This window comes from Rhinatrema bivittatum, chromosome 14, assembly GCF_901001135.1.
Source record: "Rhinatrema bivittatum chromosome 14, aRhiBiv1.1, whole genome shotgun sequence".
NCBI classification, from domain to species: Eukaryota; Metazoa; Chordata; class Amphibia; order Gymnophiona; family Rhinatrematidae; genus Rhinatrema; species Rhinatrema bivittatum.
The window spans coordinates 76,823,741-76,840,716 of NC_042628.1; the positions used below are offsets into that span (position 1 = coordinate 76,823,741).

General features: G+C 45.1%; 1 protein-coding gene across 3 annotated transcripts in view; it reads left to right on the forward strand.

Annotated features, from left to right (window-relative positions):
* Positions 1–16,976, forward strand: part of NPHS1 (NPHS1 adhesion molecule, nephrin) — a 92,904-nt gene that overhangs the window by 36,032 nt on the left and 39,896 nt on the right. For all 3 annotated transcript variants that reach the window (XM_029577184.1, XM_029577185.1, XM_029577186.1), the window contains 6 exons: positions 572–744; positions 1,787–1,927; positions 5,015–5,155; positions 6,051–6,172; positions 15,889–16,054; positions 16,475–16,631. In XM_029577184.1, the coding sequence (XP_029433044.1) occupies positions 572–744; positions 1,787–1,927; positions 5,015–5,155; positions 6,051–6,172; positions 15,889–16,054; positions 16,475–16,631 (900 nt within the window). The remainder of the gene's footprint in view (positions 1–571; positions 745–1,786; positions 1,928–5,014; positions 5,156–6,050; positions 6,173–15,888; positions 16,055–16,474; positions 16,632–16,976) is intronic.

A 16,976-nucleotide genomic window follows, 5' to 3' on the forward strand; every position in this document is an offset into this window, starting at 1 on the left:
ATCACCCCCAGCACCTGCCCGCAAGCATATGTAGAGATGTACAAAGACATTGGAAAGAGTTTCTGTAGGTAGATCGGCATTATAGTATACATAATGTAACCTCTATTGTTCATGTGACATAGCTGTTAATAATAGTGCAAGAGAGCACCTTTAACTGAAATGGCTTCGACCAAGTTCATTTTGGATAGTGGATAATTCCAGATAAAGGAGACTCCCTTTATAATTTAAGAAAATAGTTTTTCCAGATAATGGACATGGCTGCGTATCTTGGTGGAGCCTGTGACATGATTGTCTCAGTGCAGCCCATGATATGACCTTGTGTCTTGGTGCAGCATATGACATGGCCATGAGTTTCAGTGCAGCCCATGATATGATCTTGTGTCTTAGTGCAGCCTGTGACATGGCTGTTGTGTCTGATTCATGTGAATTGCTCATCATGATGGGGAGTTCTTTACATTGTTGAATTTCCCCTAGGAATTCAACTTGCTAGTATTCCCTCTCCCCTCTCCCCACAACATGACATACCATCCCCTGACTTCTTTTCTATTTTATTTTTACCTCTGCCTCATAGGCTGAAGGGCGAGGATCTGGGGAAGAAGAACACAGAGTTTGGAGGGGTGTCCACCTTTGGGAAAGTGACCCTAACTGCTTCTTCTGCAGACAATGGGAGGCGCGTGACATGCCAGGCCTACAGTGCTGCGCTGAACGAGGCTGTCAACACCTTTTACAGACTCAATATCCTTTGTAAGTGCTTGGGCTGGGAGTAGAGAAGAATGGAAAGGGAGTGAAGAACCAAGAAAAAGGGTGAGAAGGTGGCCAAAGGTAGGAAAGAGGCAAAGAAAGAGTGGAAAAATCTCAGGGGCCTACAATTTGTCAGTTGGTGCTTGCCAATGGGCTAGGACGAGTTCCCACCAGCGCCATGGCCAGCCTGAAAGAAGAGGAGAGGCTGGAGAGAAGGGAGGGTGGCAAGATACTGAAGGGAGGGGAGGAAGAGATGAGCGCAAAAGAACAAATTAAAAGAATCCCAAAATAAACAGATGAAAGAAAAAAGTAATAAAAAGCAAGCAAAGTCAGATTATAAGGAACACAGAAAAATAAGTTGGATCTGTGGCATATGTTGTCCACATCGTAACTTGTGAGCAGAAGCACCAGTTTTCAAGGTTTTAACCCTGGCACTGTCCATTTCTGCATTTTTCATATACAGTCATGATTTAATCATATTAAAAATATGGAAAGTATAGCGTATATTTACTTACCTCCTGCTTGGAGCTGAAATGGGGGAGCAGCAGTCAGGTTGCAACTCCTAAGGCGTTTCCTTGGAAAATGTAACTATCAATAGCAAGAGGTTTGTAGAGGGACATGATTGTCCAGGGTGCAGGGAAACGGGAATAATTTCCCTGGTCCCTGCTGCCAAAGTTCCTAACTAATGTTCCATCCCGGGTGATAGTAACGGAAGGGGGATGCACTGTGGGATGATTGGAGTTAACGAGGTTAGAGTCAAAAGGAGCTTGGGATGAGGGAACAGAAGAGAGGGGCAACAGCTGAGGGAAGAAACCAACTGGCAGGACTAGAGGAGAGGGAAATGAGAGGCCAGGAGAAGAGGGCATAGGAAAAAGGGGCAAGAAGAGGCACTGGGAGAAAAGGTCTGAATGTGGATAAAAGGAAGGAGCAAGTAATCAGTCTGCGATCCCTGGGTGTCTGAAAAGGAACTGGAGATCCAGGGTTGAGGGGCAGAAGCCTCCTGTCCTCCAGTGGGGCTGACAGTTGCATCTCTCTCTGGTCACAGTCCCCCCCGAGTTCTCGGAGCAGCAGCTGAAGGTGGTGCAGGCGGTGGAGCACGGCGCCGTGCAGATCCCTCTCCTTGTCTCCGCCAACCCCCCTGAGATAACTTACGCCTGGACCTTCCGAGGAGAAATGCTGATCAGAGGTGAGAGGCAAGCCCCTGTCACAAGAACAGCTAGAGAGAGAGACCGAGATCGCTGGACTGGAAAGAGAGTGAGACAGGAACAGAAGAACAGAGAATGAGAGTGAGGGAAGAGACACAAAGAAATAAAGGAAGGGGAGCAGTATATATTGAGCTGAAGACGGAGAGGCAGTGAAGGCAGCAGAGTCCTCCCTGGGATTTTCACATAGAGAGAGCTTTTAGGCGGTGAGAAGGTTCCAGATCATCTCTTCTGCTCCTCAGGCCAGCTGGAAATGAGGACGTGGTGGAGACAGCATTCACATCCTCTGGGGTGAGGAAGCCACGGTCCTTGTACAGCAGAGACACCTAGCAGCTAGACTTAAGGTTCACGATTGTAGGGTGCATGGCCACTGCTGGAAGACTGGGCCAGTAATAAGGAGTAACCGGTAACCCGCCACAAACAGTACACCAACAATAAGTGGATAGGACAACTTAATGCTACTGAAAAGCACACAAATAGTTTATAAAAATTAATTTTGGCACCAAATGTGGAACTTTGGATCATAAACGTTTACCGAAGCTTACCACCAAGTGTCATCATGTGCTGGTGAATTGTTATGATAGATCTCACCAGCTGTCAGCCTTCTTGTAACAGAGTTTGAAAGTTTAAATATTTTAGCTTTAATTCCAGAATTCAAAGGGGAAATGCTGACATCGATGTTTTGATAAAACTAAACTACCTGCTGAGTAAAACTGGCACTGGACCAGTTTCTGGCCTTATCCTAAGACCCTTACCTAATGAGGAGATGCATTTGCTGTTCTGCGCTCTCAGACGTTTAAGAAAGTAAGAAGGTCCATACTTGGTCATATCAACAGAGATTTCCCAAAACCGATAGAAAATAAATGAGCAGAAAAGGCCTGGATAATCCTGGGGAAACAGGAAGAACAGCAGGCCAGGAAAAGGGGGAAGCCAATTCTGAAATCAGTATTTCCCCTGATAAAATGTGCTGCTTGCAATCTGCCCTCTCAGAAGGCCTAATTCAAAGCGTCATTTTTATGTGGGGGGAATAAAGTGCAAAATTACATTTTCAGATTCCCACTTTTTGTACTTAATTGCTCCCTTTCTAAATACAAGCTGAAGGAAAGCTGCAGTCAGGTTTGGAGGGTAATTCCCTGTCCCCAGAGGGATTACAGGCAGGGAGGATGGGGTGGCGCGGCTGCAGCTAGATCTGTGATAGTATTTTATAACACGCGCATATCACATACGTGTGTATATTGTAAAGTTTGCAAATCTTTCCCCCACAACATGTTCACAGACGTGTTGGCACCACCCCCTTTTCCATGTGTATATGTGCGCATGAAAGGGAAAAAGACGCACATGTTTCTGACTTTGATAAAATACGGAATATCCGAATAGAGGTTACTTACGCATGTATATGTAACTTTTATGCATACAAAGATTTGGAAATCCACCCCTACATTAGTCCCTGAGGCAGTGGAGGGTGCCCACGGTCACGAGAAGCAGGATTTGCACCCTGGCTTGCAGCCTCCTATTCATTCCCCATGTTCCTTTGCTCATAGAAGAAAGGAAGTACAAAGCATGCGAGCATGTTCTCTCTGTCAAAGCCGTTTAAGCAGGGCTTCCAAGAAAAACTAGAAAGGTAGTGTCTGATAGAAAATTGCCTAGAAGGACTCTCCACCTAGTCAGGCTGCCAAAAACTGCCCCCAGCATGACCAGAGCCCATGCCGAACATCTCCTGGAATCATCCGTTCTGGGCTTGGTAATCATATTCTTCTGTTCTTCTTACTATCGGGGGGAGATTGTTCTAGAACACTCACATGCCTGCCAAACGTCTTAGGAAAAAACTATTTCCAGCTTTTTCACAGTTTTATTATTTTACTCTTCTTTCTTGCTTTCCCTTTTATCCAACGTTCGTTTTCTTTCCCTTTTGTTTTGCCATTGATGGCTCTCCCTGTCCCTTCCCCCTCCTCGCTAGCCTTTCTCTCTCGAGCTCTGATCGTGGCCTCTGCCCTACCCTGACTCCAGCTCTGACTCCTTCAGCTGGGGCGGCCCTCACGTCCCTCTGGCCCAGTGCCAAACTGTGGGCACCTGGGCCTTTTCCCCAGCCCTGGTTAGTATACGGTATTTTCTATATATTTTTTTTCTTTATTTTTTTTAAACACTTTGTATTGTTTTGGCAACACACATGTAGACGTTGCTATGCAAAGAAGGTTTTTGAACTCTTTGGGTCCAGATCATGACGCGCTCTCTCTCACACTTGGAAAGCTGGCTCTGCTCCATGCCCCTCTCTCTCTCTCTCTCTCTCTCTCTCTCTAATTCAGATTCAGGAAACTTCCCTGGCAAGACACTTTTTCTCTATGCGTTGCCAAAGTGATACATAAAGGGCCTGTGATTCCCAGGAACGGTAACTTTCAAACTGGCGCGTGAGAGCACTTTGGTGCATGAGCGTTGGCACACGGTCATTTCATAATTTGCACGCACTCTATAAAATATCCTGACTGCGGGCACATGTGCACCCAATTTTAAGTGGGTGCACAAATCCCAATTCTACCGCATAAGTCAGGGTATTTTCTAATGGGTGTATATCCATGCCATTGCCAGTTTCCCCAGTTCATCCAGCAGTTCACCCAGTTAAGAGCTAGGTCCTGTAAACCCCCCTGTTGCCCCAGATTCTTTAAACCTGGCAGAAATGGCTAATTTCTTTAATTATTTGTTACACCTCGTCTGTAGGAGAAGTAAACTTCCGCATCAGTCGACCTGGGCGCGTAACATATTACAGGCACGTCCTGAAATGCCCACGGCCCACTCAGACCCCTTCATGAAATCGAGTGAGATGAGCACACATCAGGTGTGCACGAGTGTGACTTGTGTGTGCATCTTCTGATTTTAAAATTCACCTTTTAAGAATCTTCTCCCATTCTGTATCTGTGGGAAAGGATCTTGATAAAGCATTCCAAAGTGGTTAAAATAAAATAGAAAAATATATAATGATAATTACAAAGACAATTGCAGGATTCTTTCTCTCTTGGAAGGGTGGATCTCCTCCTTGTACCTCTCTTGAAATGACAGATCTCCTCTTTGCATTATAGAGGGAGCTCCTAGGCATCACCTGCAGGATGGGGGTAGCCTGGACATCTGGAATCTGACCCGCTCAGATGCAGGCGACTACAGGATCCACTGCAAGAACAGTGAGGGAGAGAATGAGACCATCATCAAACTGGATGTCCAATGTAAGTCAAGTTGAGACAGGAACATGAACAGCGAATAATCACTGGTGCAGAACCGCTGGGTATGGCTACCAATCGGATCCAGTTTTTTCAAGGCAGGTTGATCCCGACGGTTTCCCCTCCCCCTCCCCTCTGCCCCTTGCCATCTTCATGCCATGAGTAAAACCCTGGGTTTGGATCAGCCTGTCCTGGGAAAAAAAGAGAGCGGGTTGGTAATTCTGCAATTCTTCTTGTCCGTGTTAGCAAACAAGTTTCATTTATTCCTGCATTTTGAGAGCTGCTGATCTGTTGTGGTACAATTAAGCTGATTCACCTGGCTCCAGTTCATAAGAAGCAGGTGAGCCAGTCCGGGTATTTCCAACAGCTCTTTCAAAGCATTCTGGGAGCTGCTCATGGTGAAAAACCTTCAGACAGGGTTGAAAAAGCTGGACCGGCTCTCCTGCTTCTTATGACCCAGAACCAGATGCTGAACCCCAGCACAGCAGGATTTAAAGGAATTGGACTATTCTACATGATTTGAGAGGCTGTCACTTCACTACCTGTGTATTAATTCATTTATTGGGTCCTTGAATTCTATGATCATCACAAGGACAATGATAGAAAAGCTTTAAAGGCTCAGCCATCCTAAGAAAAGAGGAAGCACAGCTACATATTCTTATGGCACTTCCGACAGACCAGAATGAATTGCTTTGAAGAGCTTGTGCATACAGATGGTGCTATGTAAATTGTATTATTATTAATATTGTTTGGCGTGAGGACCCCTCTGCAGTAAAATGATCATCCCATCTTGCCCTTCCTCAAGCTTTGCCGTAAGATGAATTTCCAGATAGCACAGCAAGGTCTGTTCCAGGTCAGTGCTACTGCAGGGGGAATGACCTTACTTTCCCTCTCTCTGCAGACTCGCCATCCATCAAGAGCATCAGTGATCCCACGGAAGTGGATATGGGGGGAGAAGCAGAGATATTATGCATAGCTGATGTCAATCCGGTCATTCCCTCCATGTTCCAGTGGAAATGGCTGGTGAGAAACAACCTTTGGTTGCTTGCTTTCCTCCCCGCTCCCGGGGTGATCTGAGAAACTATAGACTGGTGATATTCCCCCATTTTCAGATAAAAGGGAGCACTCATGATACCAGGGCTTAGGCCTAACTAAACCTTATAAGTCCATGGCATGGATCCGTCTTCGGGGTCAAGACATTTAAATGATTAAATACCAAGGAGACACAAAGTATTGGAGTTCCAAAAATAAGTCTTTTTATTAAAAACAGTTTGAACCAGAAAGTTGCAAGTTATAGTCATTCAGTATTGACAATCCAAAGCCAGGTATTGAGGTTTCATAAGGGGGTTATTAATCCTTGCTGATGCACCCTCCTGGGATCCCCTCACTCTTTTTTCCTGAAGTTTAAGGCTCCCAACTCCAAGGACACTTTCTGGTATCTGATTTTCCCAGTGCTTGAATCCTTCTCTTGTACAGCACCTCTCCTCTGGACTCCTCTGGACTCACTAGGGGGCACTCCATGAAGCTAGCAAGTTGCTCATTTAAAACAAATCGGGGAACATTTTTTCACTCACTGCATAGTTAAGCTCTGGAATTCATTGCCAGAGGATGTGGTTATGGCAGTTAATGTAACTGGGTTTAAAAAAGTTTTGGATAAGTTCCTAGGGGAGAAGTCCATAAACTGCTGTTAATCAATAAGGAATAATAGCTTGAGATCTGTTTAATGTTTGGGTACTTTTCAGGTACCTGTGACTTGGCCACTGTTGGAAACAGGATGTTGGGCTTGATGGACCCTTGGTCTGACCCAGTATGGCATGTCTTATTCGCTGTGGAACAGGCAGCCAATGAAGTTGCTGTAAAATGGGTGTAGCGTAATTACCTTTTATCTTAAGAACATAAGAAAATGCCATACTGGGTCAGACCAAGGGTCCATCAAGCCCAGCATCCTGTTTCCAACAGTGGCCAATCCAGGCCATAAGAACCTGGCAAGTACCCAAAAACTAAGTCTATTCCATGTTACCATTGCTAATGGCAGTGGCTATTCTCTAAGTGAACTTAATAGCAGGTAATGGACTTCTCCTCCAAGAACTTATCCAATCCTTTTTTAAACACAGTTACACTAACTGCACTAACCACATCCTCTGGCAACAAATTCCAGAGTTTAATTGTGCGTTGAGTGAAAAAGAACTTTCTCCGATTAGTTTTAAATGTGCCACATGCTAACTTCATGGAGTGCCCCCTAGTCTTTCTACTATCCGAAAGAGTAAATAACCAATTCACATCTACCCGATCTAGACCTTTCTAGATCTTTCCAAATATGAGTTTAATAGCTGTGTTTTGAATTATCTGAAACCTAGTAGTCTAATCTGCTCAATACCAGAGAATATGTTAATGATTTTAACTCATCCAAAAAATATCTTAACCACCTAATAATAATAACGCTAAGCCAAAGAAGAGATTTGGCCTCTGTGTGCATTTATGTTTTACAGTGAAAACCACCAACCATTTTAGTAGACACCCTCTGTACTGACGCCATCCAATTTACAGCCTTTTAAAGATGTGGTCTCATCAGGGACTTATAGTGGGGCAATATCATCTCTCTTTTTCTGGCTATTTGGGTCATTGAGTCCTTCTCCACACAATCCAAAATGTTGCTAAAATGTGTCATTTCTTTCTCTGTAAGAATCCTTTCTGAACACACTACCAGAACCCCTATCCACCCTCTCGTCATATTCCTCTCTGCAACCCCCACTGAACCATCTCTCGTCACTGCAATCTATCCAACATTTAGCAGCATGGCCTATCTTTTGTCAGTGTGGCTACACCTAAATAACCCCTCTTCTCAAGTCCCTACATTGGCTCCAGTGTTCCTCTAACAATTGGGTTGCTGTATGCAAATATTTTCGCTCATGAGAAAATATTTTTTGTTTCATTATTTAAAAAAAAAACAAACAACCTATCAATTTTATGCTCACAGCAGCCCAATTCTTAAAGGGAACATTAGTAGCAGCATGCACACACTTTCTCACATATATACACACACTTGCATATTCACTCTTGTACTCTCTCACATATACATGCACATACTCACTCTCATACCTCTCATTCACTCCCCAGACTCTCCGCACATGCACGCTCTCACTCAGTTCTCCTCCTCTTACACACACACACACACACACACACACACACACTCATCTCAGTAACTGCAAACCCTTCACTGTCAAACACTTTGGGAACACAAACTGCTGCAACAAAAAAGACACCCAGAACTTTGCTGTGCCATACCATAGCAGTACTATTTCAGGACTCAAACAGCAGCAGCCTTATCTCTATGACACAGCAGCCATACAAATATTATACCATGCCCTAGAACACTAATACACCTCCTATTGGGGTTAACAGAACAAGCCATATTGCTACAAAGCCCTACAGAAAAACCACATGCCAGCAGAAATGCCTCACCTCAGTTACACACGCAGAGCACAGACAGACAGACAGACAGACAGACCCTTTCCTAATACAGAATAAGGGACTAGAAATTAGAAACAGAAACATGCAGACAAAAATAAAACGGAAAACCCAAAAGAACAAAATGCAATTCCTGTTTGTACCCCAGATCAGTCCAGACAAGTGGGGTTTATTCATCCCTATCAGCAGATGGAGGTAGAGAACAAAACTTTGAGGCCCTGCTACACAACCGAGAGGGCCACCAGCAGTGCCTCAGTATTTCTCTGTCTCCAGCAGATGGGGGAGGTGCAAACCTGCAAGCTGGAGTTTTTGAAAAAAAGGAAGAAATTCCGCTCTCTGAGGTGTTAGGTTCCTTCAGGGGCCATCCCTTGGGTACAGCAGGACGAGCAGGGGGTTGGAGATCCTTGGCTGAGCTCAGTCCTTGTTGTCGGGGGGGGGGGGGGGGGTGATATCTCGGGTCCTGGTTCTCTCACCCCCTCTGGGTCCCTGGCACCCTCCGTGCTCGGCCTCCTTCAGAAACAGGGAAGTATTTCAGTTTTCTCCCCCCCCCCCCCCCGCCAGAAGGCAGATAAGGGTACAGGGGTTGATACCGAATTTGCTTCTCGGTTGGCTCGGGAGCAGGTTTCAGCACTGGACAGCACCGATTTTTCTCCTCATGTCGGGGACTATTTTTAGGCCCAATCACACCGGCATTCCGCCTCCTGTGCAGCACAGAAAACTGTGTCATGGCCGCGGTTTTCATCGGGGGGGGGGGGGGTGCCTCGATTTGGCTGCATTTTGCCGGAAATGTATCTCTGGGGGGCCTGGGACCTCCACAGGACCTCTGGGGGGGGGGGGGGCAGTAGGAGCACGAGGTCGGCTGGGTCAGCTCCAGAGGCCCCCGGGCGGGGGGGCGTTAGAGAAGCTGTGGCCATTTTCTCTGCATGTGCTGGAAGCCAGGCTGCTGTTTCAGAGCCTCAGAACTCCCCTCCCACACTGTTTCCCTTGAAACACGACCCTGCTGATGGCAGGGGAAGGAAACAGGAACAGGGGGATGCGGACCTGGATCCCCCTTCTTCCGATCCGGAAGCTTTTTCAGTGGATTTTGTCCTCCTGATCCATAAGGCCTATTTGGCTAGGAAGGGAGTGGGGACCGGAGGTGGAGTGCGGAGGGATCCTGCGGTCCTTCTCCATCGCAATTATATCTTTTTTGAGATGTGGAGACCAGAATTGTACACAGTATTCAAGGTGCGGTCTCACCATGGAGCGATACAGAGGCATTATGACATTTTCTGTTTTATTCACCATTCCCTTTCTAATAATTCCCAACATTCTGTTTGCTTTTTTGACTGCCGCAGCACATTGAACCGACGATTTCAATGTGTTATCCTCTATGACGCCTAGATCTCTTTCCTGGGTGGTAGCTCCTAATATAGAACCCAACATTGTGTAATTATAGCATGGGTTATTTTTCCATATATGCATCACCTTGCACTTATCCACATTAAATTTCATCTGCCATTTGGATGCCCAATTTTCCAGTCTCACAAGGTCTTCCTGCAATTTATCACAATCTGCTTGTGATTTAACTACTCTGAACAATTTTGTATCATCTGCAAATTTGATTATCTCACTCATTGTATTTCTTTCCAGATCATTTATAAATATATTGAAAAGTAAGGGTCCCAATACAGATCCCTGAGGCACTCCACTGCCCACTCCCTTCCACTGAGAAAATTGTCCATTTAATCCTACTCTCTCAAGCAAGCAACTGTTATCTGTGCCCTTCTCCTCCACCACCAACTTTTGACTTTGTGCTTTTCACATTGCTGCTCCATATCCCTGGAATAGAGTTCCTGAGTTCCTACTCTGGGCTTATTCAAATCCACTCTAACAAACCAGCTTTTTGAGGCTGTTTTATATCTTAACCCTTTATTCTTCTACGAAATGAAATTCCCATAGTTTCTTTTGTATGTTTTGATTGGAATGTAAGCTCTCCGGAGTGTTTGTTTATTTGTACAGCGCTGTATATGTCGGGTAGTGCTATAGAAGTGGTGGTGGTAGTAGTACTAGTAGTAGTAGTAGTAGTAGTAGTAGTAGAATACCAGTTTGGGAGGGGGGAAGTTTAAAGATTGGTTTGGTAATCCCAGCATCTCTGCTTTGTCTAGGGGAAGGCATAGCTTTCTTTCTGTCATCCAGTTGTGGATTTTCCATAAACATGCACTGTTTGTCCAGACGTTCTGAATGGGAAGAGCCTAGACTGGATCATCATTGCATAGTTAGCAGGAGAATCCTGCCTCTCTAATGAATTGTCCTAGAAGTTGGATTTAAATGTTGAATAACAGTGACAAGAGGATGGAGCCGGGTGGTACTCCAAATTTAAGTTTCCAGTAGTTGGCAAGGTCATCGTTTGCCTGCACCCTTGGGGTACATTTTAAAAGCAGGAGATTAGAATAAGGGGATTAGTGCCTCTACAACGCGAGTCCAACTAATAGTGCTCATCACATGAAATTCATATGAATGAGGCATTCACTCCTGATGCAAGAAAAAAATGTGCATCCAGGACGCACATTTTTACAATCAGAAATTAACGCCTGCCTGGAGCGATATTAAGTAGGAGGAAAAACTAAACTAGATTAATGTAAAAAAACAAACAAACGCCCACAGTCGGGTGCAGGAAACATGCTCAATTCACAAGTGTCCATTTCCTGACCCCCTCCTGGCTATGCGGCTGCGCGGCGTTTAGGAAAACCGACGCTGATAAATTTGGCGTCCATTTTCCTAACCGGCAGATGGCCGATGCCGATCGGGTTCTCGTTAGCACTCTTGCGCCTCCATGCTAATGCCACCCCTAATTTAAATATTGCATGGTGCCCCCAGGAGAGGCACCTGGGGCGCGCTAAGAAAGCGGGCGCTGACTGTTCATCGCCCTCTTTCTGCGTATAATTATTGCATCGGCCCCTTTAATAGAAACATGGGAGTAGCCTGCACAAACTATGTCATAATAAGCCGGGGGGTGGAGTCAAGATGGCCGCTTGCAAGTAGCGTTGACTCAGAGCTCCCGTGGCGAATTTCCTTGTAAACGCTGTTTCTTCGATTAAATATGCCGCCGAAAAGAAAGGGGAAACTGAGGACATATCCCTCCAGTTCCTCAGTACCCCCGGGACAAAAGACCATCGAAGAGTGCGCTCGTTCTCACCATAATCGGGAGGAGCCGTGCCCCGCTGACGATCCAGGCAAGGAAGCAGCCGTTTCGCCTGGGGAACTATCTTTGAGCCCTCCCCACTCCTAGGATACCACAAGCGATGCAGTTCAGTCCTCCGGAGGAAGCTGTTGCGGAGACACCCAGCGCAAGTCGCTTAGGAGAATCCGTGGAGGGCACAGAAACTGGAGACCTGGACAGAGGAACTTCCATCTTACAAGGAGGGCAGACAGCTTTAATGTCGGTAAATATTGTGCAGCCCGGAGAAGCCAGCAATGGTAAGGCTGTCTTGATTCCCACTTCAAATGTTTCTTTGTTATTAAAACCGACTATGGAACAACAACAAGCTGATTTAACCCTTCCTAGTAAACCCGCGGTGGTAACAATGGACTCCCTATGGGAATTGATGGCCCAGCAAAATTTAGTCCTCCAAGGCTGTATGAATCAAATATCATTATTTTCTACTAAACTGGAAATGGTTACTCAGATTCACGATAATAGAATCAAGGAACAGTCAGATAAAATGCAGTTAATTGAAACTCAGATGAAAGAAATGCAGAGGGTGCAAACGGTTACAATACAAGACTGTATTGCTTTAAATAAAAAAACAGAGTTGCTGGAAAACAGGCTGAGAAGGCTCAACTTACGGCTACTAAACTTCCCCAAAATATTGGGAGAGCAACCAAGATTAACCCTGCGGAGATATTTAAATGAAACCTTAAAAATCCCTTTTGAAAGTATACCAGCATTCAATAAGGTTTATTTCCTGCCATTTACCCGGATGAAAGAAGGGATGAGACAGAATCAACTGGATCTGGAAAACCTTACTGACTTTTTGGAGTCATCTATTACAGAGATTATTGAGAGAGCAACTTTACTGATTTCTTTTATCTACGAACAAGATATGAACGTGATAATGAAGAACTACTTCCAGAATATGGGGGAGAAATTTATGGGCCAATTTGTTCAGATCTTCCCTGATCTGGCAAGAAGTACACAAGAAAGGAGAAAGGGTTTCCTGACACTTCGTAGGAAACCAGAGAGATGGGGGCTACATACCAACTAAGATACCCTTGCAAATGTATTATTAAGTTTGGTGGTAATACATATGTGTTTATATCTGCAGAACAACTGAAATTGTGGCTCAATTCCCATAAAAGGGCGATGATAACATCATCGCCTGTTGAAGGTCCAATAACCTAGGTTATTTTTTTTAAATGGTGATTAGAGCAAGCTAAGAGCAGTTTCTTATGTTTATTTCTGTAAAATATAACGAGAAATCAAAGCTTCCTTAGTTTCTAAAATCCACCCCCCTTTGTAATATATAGGGGACTATAGAAATAATGTTTTTCTTTGAAAGTTATATTGATTGTATTAAATTCTTTCTTTTCTGTACAAAGATGGAAATGCTTTGTAATTATTAAAAATATCAATAAAGAGAAAATTAAAAAAAAAAAACAAAAAAAAAAAACTATGTCATAATAAGCCGAGTAGGATCTGGGTCAAGGTTGCAGTAACTGGGTTTAGCTTTAGTGACCAACTATTTACTGTCTTTCCGTTAGCAAGTCAATGACAGAGATCTTTTGATAGGTGTGGGGTTCTGACTGGTGAGTTTGGGATAGAAGTGGAGATGATGGTGTTGGAGGGAAGTCTTGTGTGTCTTTTAATTTTGAGGAATCCAGAAGGATTTTGTCATGTTTTTCCCTGATCTTGTCTACTTTTATCCTGAAGAAGTCAGATTTTCGGGGATCTCATTGTCCAAGGGACTGTTGAGTGGTGGTTTTATCTAGTAGTTTGTTCAGAGTTTCAAAGAGGACCTTGGGTCTGCTTTTGACTATGGCAATTTTGTTTGAGAAGTATCGTTTTTTTGCCATCTCTGACCGTATTATTTAGGATTTTAAAGTCAGCTGTAGATTAGTTTATCGCTCCATCTGGAGAGTGGCACAAGTCTTCTCAATTTCCCTAGTCCTTTTGAGCTTGTGCAGTTCCTTAGTGAACCGGGTGGAGAGATTATCTGGGTTGCCGCCTCTTACCTTTAGCTGAGATATTCAGTGAGACTTACCTGAGTTACTGTAAGACAGTCATTTCCTGTACATGTACCAGACTTACCTACCTTATTTTATCCAGAAAGCGCTGACTACCTCTGCTACCCAGATACGTTTAGGATACACGCACCTCCCCTGCCTCTTTATCTGGTTAAGTTTTACCCAGGTAAAATATTGTCAGTTAGTGGGAAATTGAAATCTCAGGGTTTGTCCGGGTCACTTAAGTTACTCGGACAAACTCTTTTCAGTATCAACCTCCATATTAATCTGTGTTTCACCGTAAACCGAGATGATATCTTGAATCAAATGGCGGTATCCAAAAATAAATAAATAAATAGATATTATGATGTTGCCTACAGCAGTGGTTCTCAACCCATTCCTCGGGTTGAGAACCACTGCAAAGGTTAAATCCTGAAACAACCTGCAAGCCGAGCTGGCTGGATCAAAGGGAGAAGCTGCAGGCCCAGCATTTCAAATCTCAGCTCTTGCTCTGCCCCACTCGGCAGCAGCCTGCTGGTTGGCGCTCTGGCAGAGACCATCACATACAACCAACTGAAAGCAACCATGTATATTATAATGGGAGCCTTCTACGAAACTCTCTTCCCCCTGGCTTCCTGTACAAGAAGTGCCAGGTTGGGTCAGCTCAACGTCCATCAAACCCTGCATCCTGTCTCCGACAGTGGCCAAACCGGGTCACAAAGAGTGGATCCAGTTCCTTATGGCTCCCTCCCAGGATGAGCTGTGGCCTTCCCAATAACTGTTTCTAGAATTTTACTCCAGGAATGCGGCCGAACGCCTTTTAAACCCTGCTATGTTAGAGGCCTTGACTATATCCTCTGGCAACAACTTCCATGGTTTAATTGTGCGTGGGAGAAAATCCTTTTTTCACTACATTTGTTTTAAATCTGCTACCTGCTAGCTTCATGGAGCGTCCCTTAGTCCTACTATTATGTGACAGCGTAAATAACTGTTCCCTGTTTATTTCAGCTGAATCTACATGGCTAGGTTTTTGGATTAAAAAAAAGTGATCTAAATAGAGCCAGAAAAATTTGAGAACTAAATGTAGGCCTCCTATTGTGTGGCTAAACCTGGCCAGTAGGTGCTGCAAATGAGGAACGCGCCGAAAGCCATCGCTCTTTGGCCTGGCTAAATTCGACCTTGGGAATTTTGGAGGATGAATTTCAGTGGGGGGGAGGGGGGGGAGTTTGAAAAACAGAGGTTTAATTGGCTACCTCCCAAAGAGAGCTGATGAAACCTTTTGAAAAACGACCCCTAAATAAGCAAACAAACAAATAAACTCTTATTGCTTTCCTCCGGCCTCCATCCTTCTCGCTCGTCTTGCATTTTCTACGAGGATGGGTGTTTGTGTAAACAGGAACATGAGACCAGTTTTGTTTCAGTTCGCGTGGAATAAACCAAAAATGGCCTCTCGTAAAAACGCCACCGAATTTGTGGCTATTTCTGTTCTGTGCTGGCCGTGTTTACCGCTGTACCACATGTTGGCCCTGGCCGCATCTGAGATCGATGACAAAGTGATTTCGCTTTGGCACCATTTCTAAAGATCGGAGATGGGGCAGGAGCAGTGGGGCTTGATCCTTAACTCTGGACCCGGGTAAGTGGGGGAGAAAGACCTGTGGTCCTGGCCCATGTTTTCAGGGAGGTCCAGTCACATAGTCCAAGGCCCGTTCTAAATATTTCATGGGCGGGCGTGGGAGGTGAGTTGAAGGGCCTCGGGGAGGCCCAGTTTGATTGTTTTTCAGTTTGTATTTTTTTTAGTTGAATGTTATTTTTGGTTCAGGAAATGATCCAAACTGTGAAAAAAAACAAACGTTTAAGTGAACCAAAAAATGAAAACACCCCCAAAACATAAAATGCACTGAGCCAGACATTTTAGAGGCCCACATCTCTAATTTCCCATCCAGCCTCCCTCTTTCTCCTCCTCCCTAACCTTCATCTATCCATCTTCTCTTCTCCTGTTGCTGTTCTTTTTTTCCGTGATCTTTGCAACACGCTGACCTCTTTACCTCTGACTTTTTGGTTGGCAGGGTGACGATGAAAGGGACCTCTTCTCCTACGAGCAGGTGATGCAGGGTGCAACCGGGAAGCTGATCATCAGAGATGCCAAGAGAAGCGATGCGGGCAGATACGAATGTGCCGTGGACAATGGCATCGCACCGTCTGTCAAGGGAGTTGCCAAGCTCGTTGTGCGCTGTGTGTAATGCATTTGGCACCTGTGAAGCACAGTTTTTTTATTTCACTTTGTAGAAGTTGGGGGCACCGATGAAAGGTCCTATGTAGCACCCACTGCTGTCAAAGTTTCATTCTAAATGTACAGAATTGTAATATAGAAAGTGGGGGATAGCTGGAGCGGGCCGGAGATCATCCAGGCTCGTAGAACATTAGGACTGGAAGGAAGCCCAAGACATTCGTCTGTTACATTACCTTCTACCTAAAGCAGTCCAGACAGAGGTTCTTAAAAACCCTCAGGGCTGCAGGTTCCAGTGCTCACACTTAGAAAGTTCTTCACCGTGTCTCACCTAAATCCTCCCTCCTTCCTGGAACGTAAACCATGATTTCTAGTCCTGTCCCCAGTGGAGACCAATGTTGATATTCCTTTTCTTCTCTTACCAGTTAAGCCAGAGATTCAGAAAGGAGTCCACCTGAGTAAGGTCGCTGCTTCTGGAGACGGGACCAGTGCCGCGGTTCTTGTGTGCAAAGCGGAGGGTGTCCCCAACGTTCAGTTCAGCTGGGCTAAGAAAGGGGTAGCCCTGGATCCCCACAGCCCCAGGTGATCGCACGTCTCCGGGCGGGAGAATGACTGCACGCAACGATTTCTTCCGTGAAAAGTGGAAGCAGCATCATGGCTAGGTCATCATGCGATGAGAGTGCAGGCCTGGCTTTTCCTCCTAATGCAAGTTTTCTCTTGCAGCATCCATGGGGAGGGGATTTGGAAAATCAGGACAGGAATACTATGGTGTTAGACTGGCAACCCTAATCTATGGGACAGCTTGGTGGAAAAAAAGTATTCAGTGTTTGGTGGATCCTAAGTAAGGGAGTCTTACACAGGTTAACCGGGTGCTTAAAATGTGGCAGCTTGGGCAAAAGAGCTGCTGTTGCTAGCCAGGAGGGGGGG